Source organism: Monomorium pharaonis, chromosome 3 (assembly GCF_013373865.1).
Source record: "Monomorium pharaonis isolate MP-MQ-018 chromosome 3, ASM1337386v2, whole genome shotgun sequence".
Taxonomy (NCBI): domain Eukaryota; kingdom Metazoa; phylum Arthropoda; class Insecta; order Hymenoptera; family Formicidae; genus Monomorium; species Monomorium pharaonis.
Window position 1 is genome coordinate 27,504,084 of NC_050469.1, and position 11,798 is coordinate 27,515,881.

Sequence of the window (11,798 nt, forward strand, 5' to 3'; positions counted from 1 at the left end):
TACAAGTCGTCGCGCAATCATACAGAGATACAAAACTCTGGGAGCGAATTGTTTTACTTCAGAATCAAAAGCGGAAAAGGAATATAGCAGTGTAACAACAGCAGCATCAGCAGTAGGAGCAATCGGTGAGTGAATTTTTATCAAATCAATTAATTGAATTTATATCATGTATATATGGTATTGCACATTTATAGAACATTTTTTATGTACATTTGCATAAACTAGATTTAAAATATTGTAAAATTTACGGGTATAACAGAATATACTAAATGCGCCAAATTTAAGTTAAGTAATATATATTTTTGAAATTAAGGTTTATACTCACACACAAAATAAATTCTGTACAAAAATAGTGATATCTGAATTTAAATTCAGTGATATTTTCTTTTAAGAAAAAAATTACAAATTCAAAATAAAATTTTTAATCAAATTTAACCTAAGTGGTATATACTTTTGAAAGATTCAAACTAAGTATTATATACTAAGTGTGTCAAATTCAACCTAAATAATACATATCAACCTAAGTAATATACCCAGACAACACGCATGTCTAAAAGACATCTTTAAGACGTCTTAAAGCGAACGTCTTTGAGACTTATTAAAAAGACGTCTTTATGACGTCTTAAACTTAGTCTTATTTTAGACGTCTCTCTTAGACGTCTAAAACGTCTTTTTAAGACATATTCTTTGAGACGCCATTTAGACGTCTTTACGACGTCTGAGAAAGACGTTTTTAAGACGTCGAATGACGCACATAACCAAATCTGCCGTGTGATGCGATCAAGTCGATCGACGTGCTTATCCCGTATCAATTTTTGAACTCTTGCACGTATCGCGTGTGTGTTGGGACGTTTTGTCCCGGTTTGCTGTGTAACGCAGCCGAGTGTGGATACGTTAATACAACACAACTTTTTAACTCTCGTACGTATCGCGTGTGTAGGCTGTTATTGGAAATAATTAACCTTTCTGACAACATTTCTGACAACAGTTTTTGACAATTAATAAACCGGACGATAATAGTGTTGCGCTTAAGTTGCTGTAAAATATGTGACTGAATCCAGTATCTTTGTAAAATTCTGTAATTTCCAATCACGAAAACATGAAATAAAATTGAAATATATAATATAAAATTTTTTATTTATAAAAAAACTTATCTTAATAATAAAATAAAAATAATGAAATATAAATATAAAGTATTTTGTTTAAAATAATAAAAAATAAAAAATAATAAACCTAGCTTTTGGAATCCTTGGTGGAAAAATTTTCTACGAAATTCTAAAAAACTACAAAAATTTACAAAAGTGTGTTTCAAATTTAGCATTTTTCTGTAAAAACTACAAAAAAATGCCAGAATTGGAACATTTTTGTAAATTTTTGTAGTTTTTTAGAATTTTGTAGAAATTTTTTCGCCAGGGATGTCTAAAATAATTTTTATATAAGACGTCTCAAAAACGTCATAAATAAAAAAAATTAGACGTCTTTTAGACGTCTTAAAAACGTCTTAAATCGGGTCATAAGACGTCTTAAAGACGTCTAAAAGACGTCTTTCTGATAGTTTTATAAGACGTCTTATAGAAATATAAGACGTCTTTTAGACGTCTTTAAGACGTCATAATGTTCTCTGGGTATATTCCTGAAATTTTTAAAGTTTATACTCACATATACAAATTAACTTCTTTACAAAAATAGTGATATCTAAATATTTTGCGCCAATTATAAGAACAAATATTTTTATAGAAACTAAAACATTAATACTATTCTTTAGCCAGTTTTTATAATACAAAAGAATTTTTTAAATTTGACACTATAAAATGAGAATATTACGGTTTTTTTTCTATAAAAGTAATGATATAATATATAGAACATGCGCCAACTATAAAATAGATGTTTATACGAATTAGAACATCTACTTTGTTATTCTTTGGCTGGCATTTATAGTTTGATTTTTCATTAAGTCCGTATCAGACTAGAGATTGATATTGAGATTGAATTAAAATGTAACCAATTAGTTGGTTCTAATTCAATCTCAATCTCAATCTCTAGTCTGGCTTTGATTGTTTTAAGTTTGTCTTTAAATACAATTTCGTTAATTACGAAGTATTTTAACGATAAACTTAAGAAGATTCTTAAATATAAGATTAAACTATTAATATTAGCCTTTTGTATTAAATTATTGGCTGCTGTGCGCCGATACGAGGCTGCTGTGCGCCTGCTAAAAACAATTGTCAGAAAGCATATTGGCAACAAATAAAGGAGATAATATTGAGCTGGCAAATAAGTATTTTAATACAAATAATCACAAATATTACAAATATTTTAATACAAATAAATATTTTACTACAAAAACCAAAGAATAATAAGCAGATATTTTAGTTTATATAAATATCCATGATTTTATAATTAACATAAAATATTTTGATATTATTTTTGTAAAAAAGATTTATGTGTGCGTGTGCGCGTGTGTAAATATAATAATTCTTTATTAAAATTGTTTTAATAACATTTGTCGGAATAAGTACTTAAATATCCATTATTATAGTTGACGTAAAATATTTTGATATTATATTATACTCCCCTATAAGTCACCAGTATATTACCTAAGTTGAATTTGATGAAAAATATTATTATCGTGGATTTTATTTAATACATAAATAATTTTGATTTTTTCCATCCATAAAAGTATATATTAGGTTCATTTGAAAATCATATTGTAATACAGAAGGTTTGGGAAAAAAGACTTACATATAATCCAATATGTGAAGTTGGCACCACAGCTTTCTGCACCGCAAGTTTTTATGACAGTTCTACTACTTACACCCCAAATAGTTCTAGAATTTCTGATAGATTTCAGCAATAGTCTTCTGGTCTTTAAACACTTAAACAATTTTTTAATTTGGCCGCTGGCATCGTACCACAAAAGTAAAATATCACTTTATGGCAAGTTCCAGTCGACTTTATAGCATTTTCCAATAGTTCTGCAATAGTTCCAAAGCTTTTGTAGGTTTCGTTGACAGTTCCCGCCTTTAGCCATTTTTTAATATTTTTCTAAAGACCGCCTCCACAGAACCACAAGAGTAAACTACCACCTTATAACGAGTTCCAGTTGATTTTATTAAAAAATGTTGGAACACGCGTAAAGGCAGGAACTGTCAACGAAACGTACAAAAAGCGTCAAAATTATTGCAGAACTAACGGAAAATGTCATAAAGTTAACTGGAAACTCGTTATAAGGTGATAGTTTACTCTTGTGGTTCCATGGAAGCGGTGCTTAAAAAATATTTAAAAATGGCTAAAGGCAAGAACTGTCAACGAATTATTGGAAAATGCCGTAAAATCTGGAAACTCGTCGTAAAGTAGTACTTTACTCTTGTGATGCGGTGCTAGCGGCCAAAATAAAAAATTGTTAAAAAATGTTTAAAGGCCAGAACTATTGTTAAATCCTATCGGGAACTCTAAAACTATTTCTGGTGCAAGTAGAATTGTCATAAAAATATAATAAAATAAAAGTCGCGTAAGTTATGTAAAGAACACGATCGGTCTCGCTGCGCGTTCACTTGGCGCGAGCTACTATCACGTCTCTTGAGATATATCCATAATTTACAAAACTTTAATGGTTTTGAAACAAATTTTCTTCTCAAAATATAAATATAAAAAATCGTTTCCACATAGTAAAATATACGTACAAAAATTAATATCTTGATATATACAGAAATGTCAAGACATCTATTTATATTCCACAACAAAATATATCACAGAAATATTTTGAAAATATGTATATATCAGAATATCTGTTACATAGATGTTGACACAAGTCATCAATATATTTTAAAAATATGTCTTAAATATCGGTCTCCAAGATATTAGATTTTTGTTTATTTTAATTTTTAATTTTTATATTTAAAAACATTAAACAAATTGAACATTTCAACAAAGTAAAATTTAAGATATCTATAATATACCTCAGAATAAGACATGTTAAAAATGTATAATACTACTAATAAAATCTATTCCGTAGTAACAAAATATATTCACAGAGATATCCACATATGTCAAAATATCTGTTATGTAACACTGTCAAAATATCTTCTAGAATGATTCTGAAATATCTTTAAAATAAAACGTCATAATCATATGCTTATTAATTTTTTAAATATTTATTCTAATCTTTAATTCTTAAAATGTTTTTTCTAAAAATACAAGCAAATGTTCCAGAGATTCATAGATATACAGACAATACATGATTTCAAGTAATAATATCCTGTTAAATTTTATGAATATTTAATAAATAATAACACATATTTATAATTTTATTACTTACATTTCAATAATTTAAAAATCCTTTATATCTTTTGGATTTAACCACCTTCTGTGCAAACCACCAATTACCTTAATAATATAAAATTATATTATGTATTACATATCATAATTATTAAGTTTATAAATTCTATATTTATATATACTCACGTTTTATTGCACAAAGAAAAAACGCACCAACCAGCACAAGCTTAAAAATCTTTCACCTATAAATTAATGTAAAATTATTAACATCAAACGCAGTAAAATAAAATTCAAACTATATTAATCTGTCTGAGTTTTATCAATAATATAAACTTTAATATAAACTTTAATATAAATTAACCTAGACATGTCATCAAGATTTTTATTATAAATTAACTACAAATAGACATTAACCGACACAAATACCTAGACATGTCATCAAGAAGATATTGAAGAAGCATTAAGAAAGAATAATACACATCCTAATTCCTTTTTTAAATAATCATATTCTGTATTTCCAGATTTTTGACATATCCAAAAATTTGTATCGGTCAATGTATTTATAAAATAACGTGAATGTTATAAAATAATGTATAAAATTACCTTCTTATCGCTAAAAACTACAATCTTTTCGTCGTACGAATAATGCAAGCCACTACCGTGTCTCCTCACAATAACAGATACAATCACTAATAATAAAATTAATGATTGATCGTATACAACCACTTTCAGAAAACGCGTTATCAGCGCCATGATGTCAGAAAGTACATGCACCCTTTCTGATTATCGACTTAAAAAATCCCTATAACACCATTGGTTTGTTCGCGTCGCCATGCCCCGATATGCTCCTACTCACTCCAAAGCACTCTAATAGGTTAGCGTCATCGGAATCAACGTATTGGAGTGCGTTGGGGTGAACATATATCATCTAAAAGTCACGTGAGTCGCAAGTGGCTCGCTCGCGCCAACTCGCTCATGCCACGCACCTGCTTGCTCGCGCCACGCGCCAGCTCACGTCAAGTAGGGATGCGCGATACATTAAAAAATATCGATACTTGGTATTGATACGTATTGAATGTTTTTGTATCGATATATCCAATACATCAGCCTTAAAGTATCGATATTTGCCAATATCGATCCGATATCGTTAGACATTGCTCTAGTTTACACCAGCCTAGTTTACACAGAGTACTTGATACGCGTACCAAGCACCATATTCGTACTAAATCGCTTAATGCGCACGGTGTAAACGTTCATGGACTATTTTAGTACGCTCTGGTCTGGTATTCCTGAAATACGAATATCAGACCAAGTTGGTACGCGTATCAAAAGATTTTAGCACGCTGTAAACACTTGGTCCGTTTGGTTCGTTTGATCGTATATGGACTGCGTTCCGAAATTCACTGCCAGTACTGAAAATCTATAGTTTACGTTATATATACTGTAGATTTTCAGTACTAACAGTAAATATCTCGGAATGCAGCCATGGTGTAAACAGAGATGTACCAAGCGTTTAATCCGTACCAACTTGGTACGGGTACCAACCGATTTAACGGTGTAAACTAGAGCATTGACACAACATTTGTCAATTCTTGTATTGGTTACAGCGTAAATCCGAGCAGCACATTGGTTAGTCAATAATTGACCAATAGTGCACGAATGTTAGAATCCATGAATTATGCTCTAGGGTTAATGCATCTACTGTCTTTTGATCCGTGATCTTCCACTAAAAGAAAACGTGGACGACGCCAACGACGAAGTGTAAGTAGGAGTATTACATCTAATATTTTAAAATATTAGTTATTAAAATTATATAACTTTTTCTAGCATTATGGCCGAAGATAAAAAAAGAATAGCAGCCCTGGAAGCCCAGGTTAAACATTTGTTGCAGTATATTGCTGCAGCAAATGTGGCCGGGCCAACAGGGCCGCACGATACAGTAAATGGAGCGGGGCCGAGTGAACCGGTGGCGAGCGGGTCGGAGCCGAGCGAGCCGGGGGTGAGCGAGCCGGGGAAAAGCGAGCCGGGGAAAAGCGAGCCGGAAGCGGGCCAATCGGTGGCGAGCGAACTACAAGAAGTACCTGCGACCAACATTCGTAAGTATATTTGCATTAAATCTAGAACGGTCCTTTTTTCCTCAAATTGCTATATAAATTTTCCGTATTTATAGAATTTATGTTTGAGGTTAAAAAAAAACTGTTTTATATCAATTGAATGAATTATTGAATAAATGAATGAAAACTTTTTCAGCCCGACGATGGCAAAAAAGCCGACACAGCCGGGGGCACAGACGAGGAAATGCATGGCGTGGACGAGGCGGGCGAGGCGGGCGAGGCGCCCGTGGCGGAGGGACATATTTTCATAATTACAATTTTTTTTTTTAAATTAAATAATGTCTATATTATATGTGTTATTAAAACATGAGAAGTAAAAATTTGTGAAATTGTGATTAAATAAAAAAATATATCTTAAAATTACAGATTTTATATACATGAACTCACAATATCTCTTAATTTCGTGTGAATATAATTTGTAAAACATAAAATTTTCTAATCTCGCACCGGCAGAAATGGTGTCCCGCGACGTTCAGCGCGCGGCGATCACCCACACACGCGAAGCGCCGTACGTGTTACTGGGCGCGCGGAGGAGCCGAGGAGATGGGAGAGGAGCGAAAAAAGTGGGGATCGCGCCGGTGTTGCATCCTTCACCAACGTCGCACGTTGAAGAAGGATAGAGCTAAGATGAGTGAGAAGACGTGATATCGACTCGATGGTGTCCCAATATCCGTTTCACTCGCACTCGATACTAATATCGTCTCTCGCTCGCCAATACCGATGCGTCGTGCTTTCCTTTTTCTTTGAGAGACGGCTATCCAAGTGCACGAAGCGTCGACATTTATTCTATTAGCATGTCATTCATTACTTTATATTATGTAAAGTGATAAAATTTAATTTAAAAAAACACAAATTTTTATTGAAATATTAATTATGTTATACATAGAAAGAAAAAAATTAACGTTTATCCCAATTAATTATTGATTCACTTATGATTGCGTAATAATGCTTCTTTTTCATCCCGTAACAAATTTTTGTGGGAAATTATAACCATCGTTACGGATAATTTTCAGACTCACTATAAGAGTTTCTTATCCATTTACAAATTTAGAGTATAAGATTAATTTCTTGTATTGTAAGTAAGCTTGCAAAATTGAATTTACAATTAAATGTAAGTGTATAAAAATAGTGATAGTGATAAAAGATTATAAAGTTTTAAACTTATCTTATCATTAGTCTTTTGTTTAAATTAAAATATATATTTTGTTAATGTTGCAAGGAAAAGGAACAGGCAACAAAATCAAATATTTAAAATATTGTCTAAATTTATTTAATTGAATTGATAAACATATCGCATTATTTCTGTTATGTATTCTGGAATTAGTTTGATAAAATTGTCAGTTTTTGAACAGATATAATTGGGATTTGGTAAGTTTATGTATTTTTTAACTGAATCGAGTAAATAGCATATAAAATTTAATTATGTTAAATGTTAGATAAACAAAAAATTAACTTACAATCTATCTTACAAACTACAATTAACTTACAAACTATCAACATTAAATAAATCTAAATGTTAAAATAAAATTTTTATTATCTTTTAAAATTATTATTTACACAATTTTGCAAGCTTACTTACAATACAAGAAATTAATCTTATACTCTAAATTTGTAAATGGATAAGAAACTCTTATAGTGAGTCTGAAAATTATCCGTAACGATGGTTATAATTTCCCACAAAAATTTGTTACGGGATGAAAAAGAAGCATTATTACACAATCATAAGTGAATCAATAATTAATTGGGATAAACGTTAATTTTTTTCTTTCTATGTATAACATAATTAATATTTCAATAAAAATTTGTGTTTTTTTAAATTAAATTTTATCACTTTACATAATATAAAGTAATGAATGACATGCTAATAGAATAAATGTCGACGCTTCGTGCACTCGGATAGCCGTCTCTCAAAGAAAAAGGAAAGCACGACGCATCGGTATTGGCGAGCGAGAGACGATATTAGTATCGAGTGCGAGTGAAACGGATATTGGGACACCATCGAGTCGGTATCACGTCTTCTCACTCATCTTAGCTCTATCCTTCTTCAACGTGCGACGTTGGTAAAGGATGCAACACCGGCGCGATCCCCACTTTTTTCGCTCCTCTCCCATCTCCTCGGCTCCTCCGCGCGCCCAGTAACACGTACGGCGCTTCGCGTGTGTGGGTGATCGCCGCGCGCTGAACGTCGCGGGACACCATTTCTGCCGGTGTGTACTTATCATGTCGCAAAACTAACAATCGTAACATAATTTTATTTTTATATGATTTAACGAATAACATTAAATATTTTAGTATCAAATATTAATTCCAGTTATACATTTTATAATAATATTAAAATCGCTCTTTTTTCTTTGATAGAACACGTTGCTGGTGGTGATTATTAAATTTACAAGTTACAATATTGAAGCATTCAGTAAGATATTAAATAATATTTTTATAGAGATATAAGCCAATTATATATTTTTTTTATTTTTTACTTTTGATTTACATGAAATTCTAACTTTCAAGCTTATAAATAACTATACAAAACTATATTATACAATCGTTTCTCTCTCTCTCTCTCTCTCTCTCTTTTTTTTCTCGTTCTCTCTATTTTCTTCGATGAAAATCTCAAAGTATCGATTGTCGACACGTAGCTGGTACGAGCTACACGAATCGAATAATTTCTTCGTCTACCGAATCGCGATTGTGTGTGTCCTTCGTTCGGCCTGCATTAAATTCCTGGCAGAAGGCACTACTGGTCGTGCGAACAGGTCTACAAATCGCACCGTAACTTCACCTTAAAAGCGAAGCTGTGTTCAACGGTTACGTTGTCGGACAAAACGACGGCAAAAATCGGTCGTGACACCTGTGAGAATCCAAAACTGAAATGCAGAGAGAAAACGTCTTCCCGAAATGACTCGTTGTGAATTCATTTGCAAAATATAGACCTTTATAGCAATCATTAAAAAAAAGATAGCTTTAGAAAGGTATTTAAATATTTGATTGTCAATCGACAAAAATTTTATCTTTAAAATATTCGATTTTCATAGAAAAATTGAAAATGAATTACACAAGTCACTTTACATTTTATACGTTAGTCTAATTTCTTTGAGGGTTTGCATGAAATTATGGCTAAACAAAAAATGATAATATATTAACATTAATATAAGAATATTACTGTGAGAAAATATATTAATATAAGATTATGAATTTTACATCTTCCTCGCTATCGGATATATCGAGGACGAGAGAGCCATGAAAAAAACTCCATCGCAACGAAAATGATATCAGCAGCGGTGCAGGCTTTGTATTCTTTGTAAGGTGAAACGGCTACCGACGTCTCGTATACCTAGTGCGTACATGTGTGCGCCACGATGTATTTATCAGACGATGTTCGCGTCCTCCGCCGTTCATCTTCATCTCGCGTAATGATTACCGCGAGCGAATGATGCTGGCTTGCGCGCTTGTTAATTAAAACGGTGGAATCTCGTTAAAGGCAATTGGCTGTTGCACAAGCGAGCATCGATTCGTCTGTCTCGGAATTGAGACGTCGGCCGTCGAATCTTTTTTTTTTTCCTTTCATGATACTCGTTCGCGCCCGCGTGCGAATAGAGCGCGCGTGCTCGTGCGTTTAGGCTCGTGCGAGCCAAGGAAGATCGCGGGATTTCAATTATACGCGAGCGAGAAGATAATTAGGAAATGCTGTGAAACACGCCATTCACGCGACTATTCAACATGTGCGATCATTGCATCGCTTTTTTGTGTCAGTCACATAGTTGCGAATGTTCTACGAACGAAATGAAAGAGGATTTAGATTTCTTCTTATGCGATTAAATAATGAATGTACAGAATTTTACATGTTCTTTTTGAATAAAACAGATTTTTTAACATTAAGAACAAAAATTCTATTTATGGGATCCTTCAATCACATTTTGGATATCGAAGGTTCTTGTATCACATAAGAATATAATTAAATATACCATAAAATAAATATTATATGTGTAAAATATAAAATAAAATAAAAAATACAGAAAATTATAACATTATATTTACATTTGATGTTATATGTACATTTTTTATTTAAAACTGGATTCTAAAAACGTAACATATACAGTTGCATGAAACGCCTTTTTTTTGTCGGAGTTATGTATCTACATTTATTTATCTGCATTGTTTGTTTGGAATAAGGCTAAAACAGAAATACTGCGTATTTGCAAATGTTACTGTTCATACATGACCATTTGTCCTGATTTCTCATAATACAAACATGCACGGATTAATCCCATCAAATATTAATTCGCTACATGTCAATCTTTGTTATATACGACGAAAAACCGTGACAATATTATGGCCATTATTATCTAATACTAATGACTAATACCGCCATCAGTGCTCATTGTTATTGCAGTCGAATCTTTATCCCGCTTTCCTATTGTTTATCACTTTTCCTTTTATATTGCTCTCCCATTACTTCACGTTTGCGTGACCCCATGACCATGCAAGTGAGCTACCTTAAATTTGTACCTTTCAAATGTAACATATGTGCAAGATATAACATTTCTTTCCACGCAATACAATTTCATACACATACATCCCCATGTATACGCATATGTATATTACTATCATATTATATACATTATATATGTATGTTTGTGTGTGTTCTGCGTCACATATGATTTTAGATATAAAAATAATTCTAAATCTATTTAACGACTACATAACTTGCGTCAGTATTTATTTGGCACGTTATTAACAAACAAAAATATTAGTAATACTAATAATTATAACACTAATACGAAATATTTCTACGATAAAGATAAATTTATTCGTGTTTTTTAATAATAAAAGTATATACTTTTTGGTATTGTCGACAAGTTAACAGAAAATGTTTGAAATAAGAAATCAAGAAATGGAAATTACAAATTTACAGATTATTATTATTTTGTTATTTTACAATAAATTAATTCAAATTGAATTTTAAAATTTTTATGCTAATCACTAATTTTATTATACTAAAGTTTATTGCGTTTTATAAAGCTATAATAAGAAATTACATCGCTAAATATTGCAAAAGCATTAATACACAAAAATGTAATCACATTTTTATACATCACTGCAGTATTAACCAATGTAATTTCTTTTACAAATACTTTATGTAAGGTAAATTATTTGAATTTTGAAATAATTAAGAAAATAAAAATTATTATTCTCAAAATTATTTTTTGCTGTTAAAGATTTAGAATTTATTTAACACTTTTATTTTTATAATGGATCTGTTGTTAATAATCGTAAACAATTCATAAACAAAATTGTGTATTATACGTTTAATTTTAATATTTTGCTTAAAAATTTTATTAAAAATTGCTTAAAAATATTATTACCAAGCTTGATATCTTCATGAAATTTAATTTTTGCGTTTTAAAT

General features: G+C 31.2%; 1 protein-coding gene and 1 long non-coding RNA gene across 3 annotated transcripts; one reads left to right on the forward strand and one right to left on the reverse strand.

Moving 5' to 3' along the window:
* Positions 1–4,266: 4,266 nt before the first annotated feature.
* On the reverse strand, positions 4,267–4,937 carry LOC118644723. The gene is made up of 3 exons (XR_004962478.1): positions 4,882–4,937; positions 4,465–4,520; positions 4,267–4,386 (listed from the first exon to the last, which is right to left on the reverse strand). It is a non-coding gene; the product is annotated as an uncharacterized LOC118644723 (long non-coding RNA).
* LOC105829610 (putative cryptochrome DASH, mitochondrial) lies at positions 4,906–6,700 on the forward strand. Of its 2 annotated transcripts, XR_004962477.1 has the most exons (3): positions 4,925–6,039; positions 6,106–6,374; positions 6,529–6,700. XR_004962477.1 is itself a non-coding variant. In XM_036283928.1 (2 exons), the coding sequence occupies exons 1-2, from the start codon at positions 6,110–6,112 to the stop codon at positions 6,660–6,662; spliced, it is 399 nt and encodes a 132-aa protein (XP_036139821.1). In that variant the 5' UTR covers positions 4,906–6,109; the 3' UTR covers positions 6,663–6,700. The 2 variants fall into 2 exon arrangements, 1 of the variants encoding a protein (XP_036139821.1); XM_036283928.1 differs by having other exon boundaries at positions 4,906–6,374.
* The last annotated feature ends 5,098 nt before the right edge of the window (positions 6,701–11,798 follow it).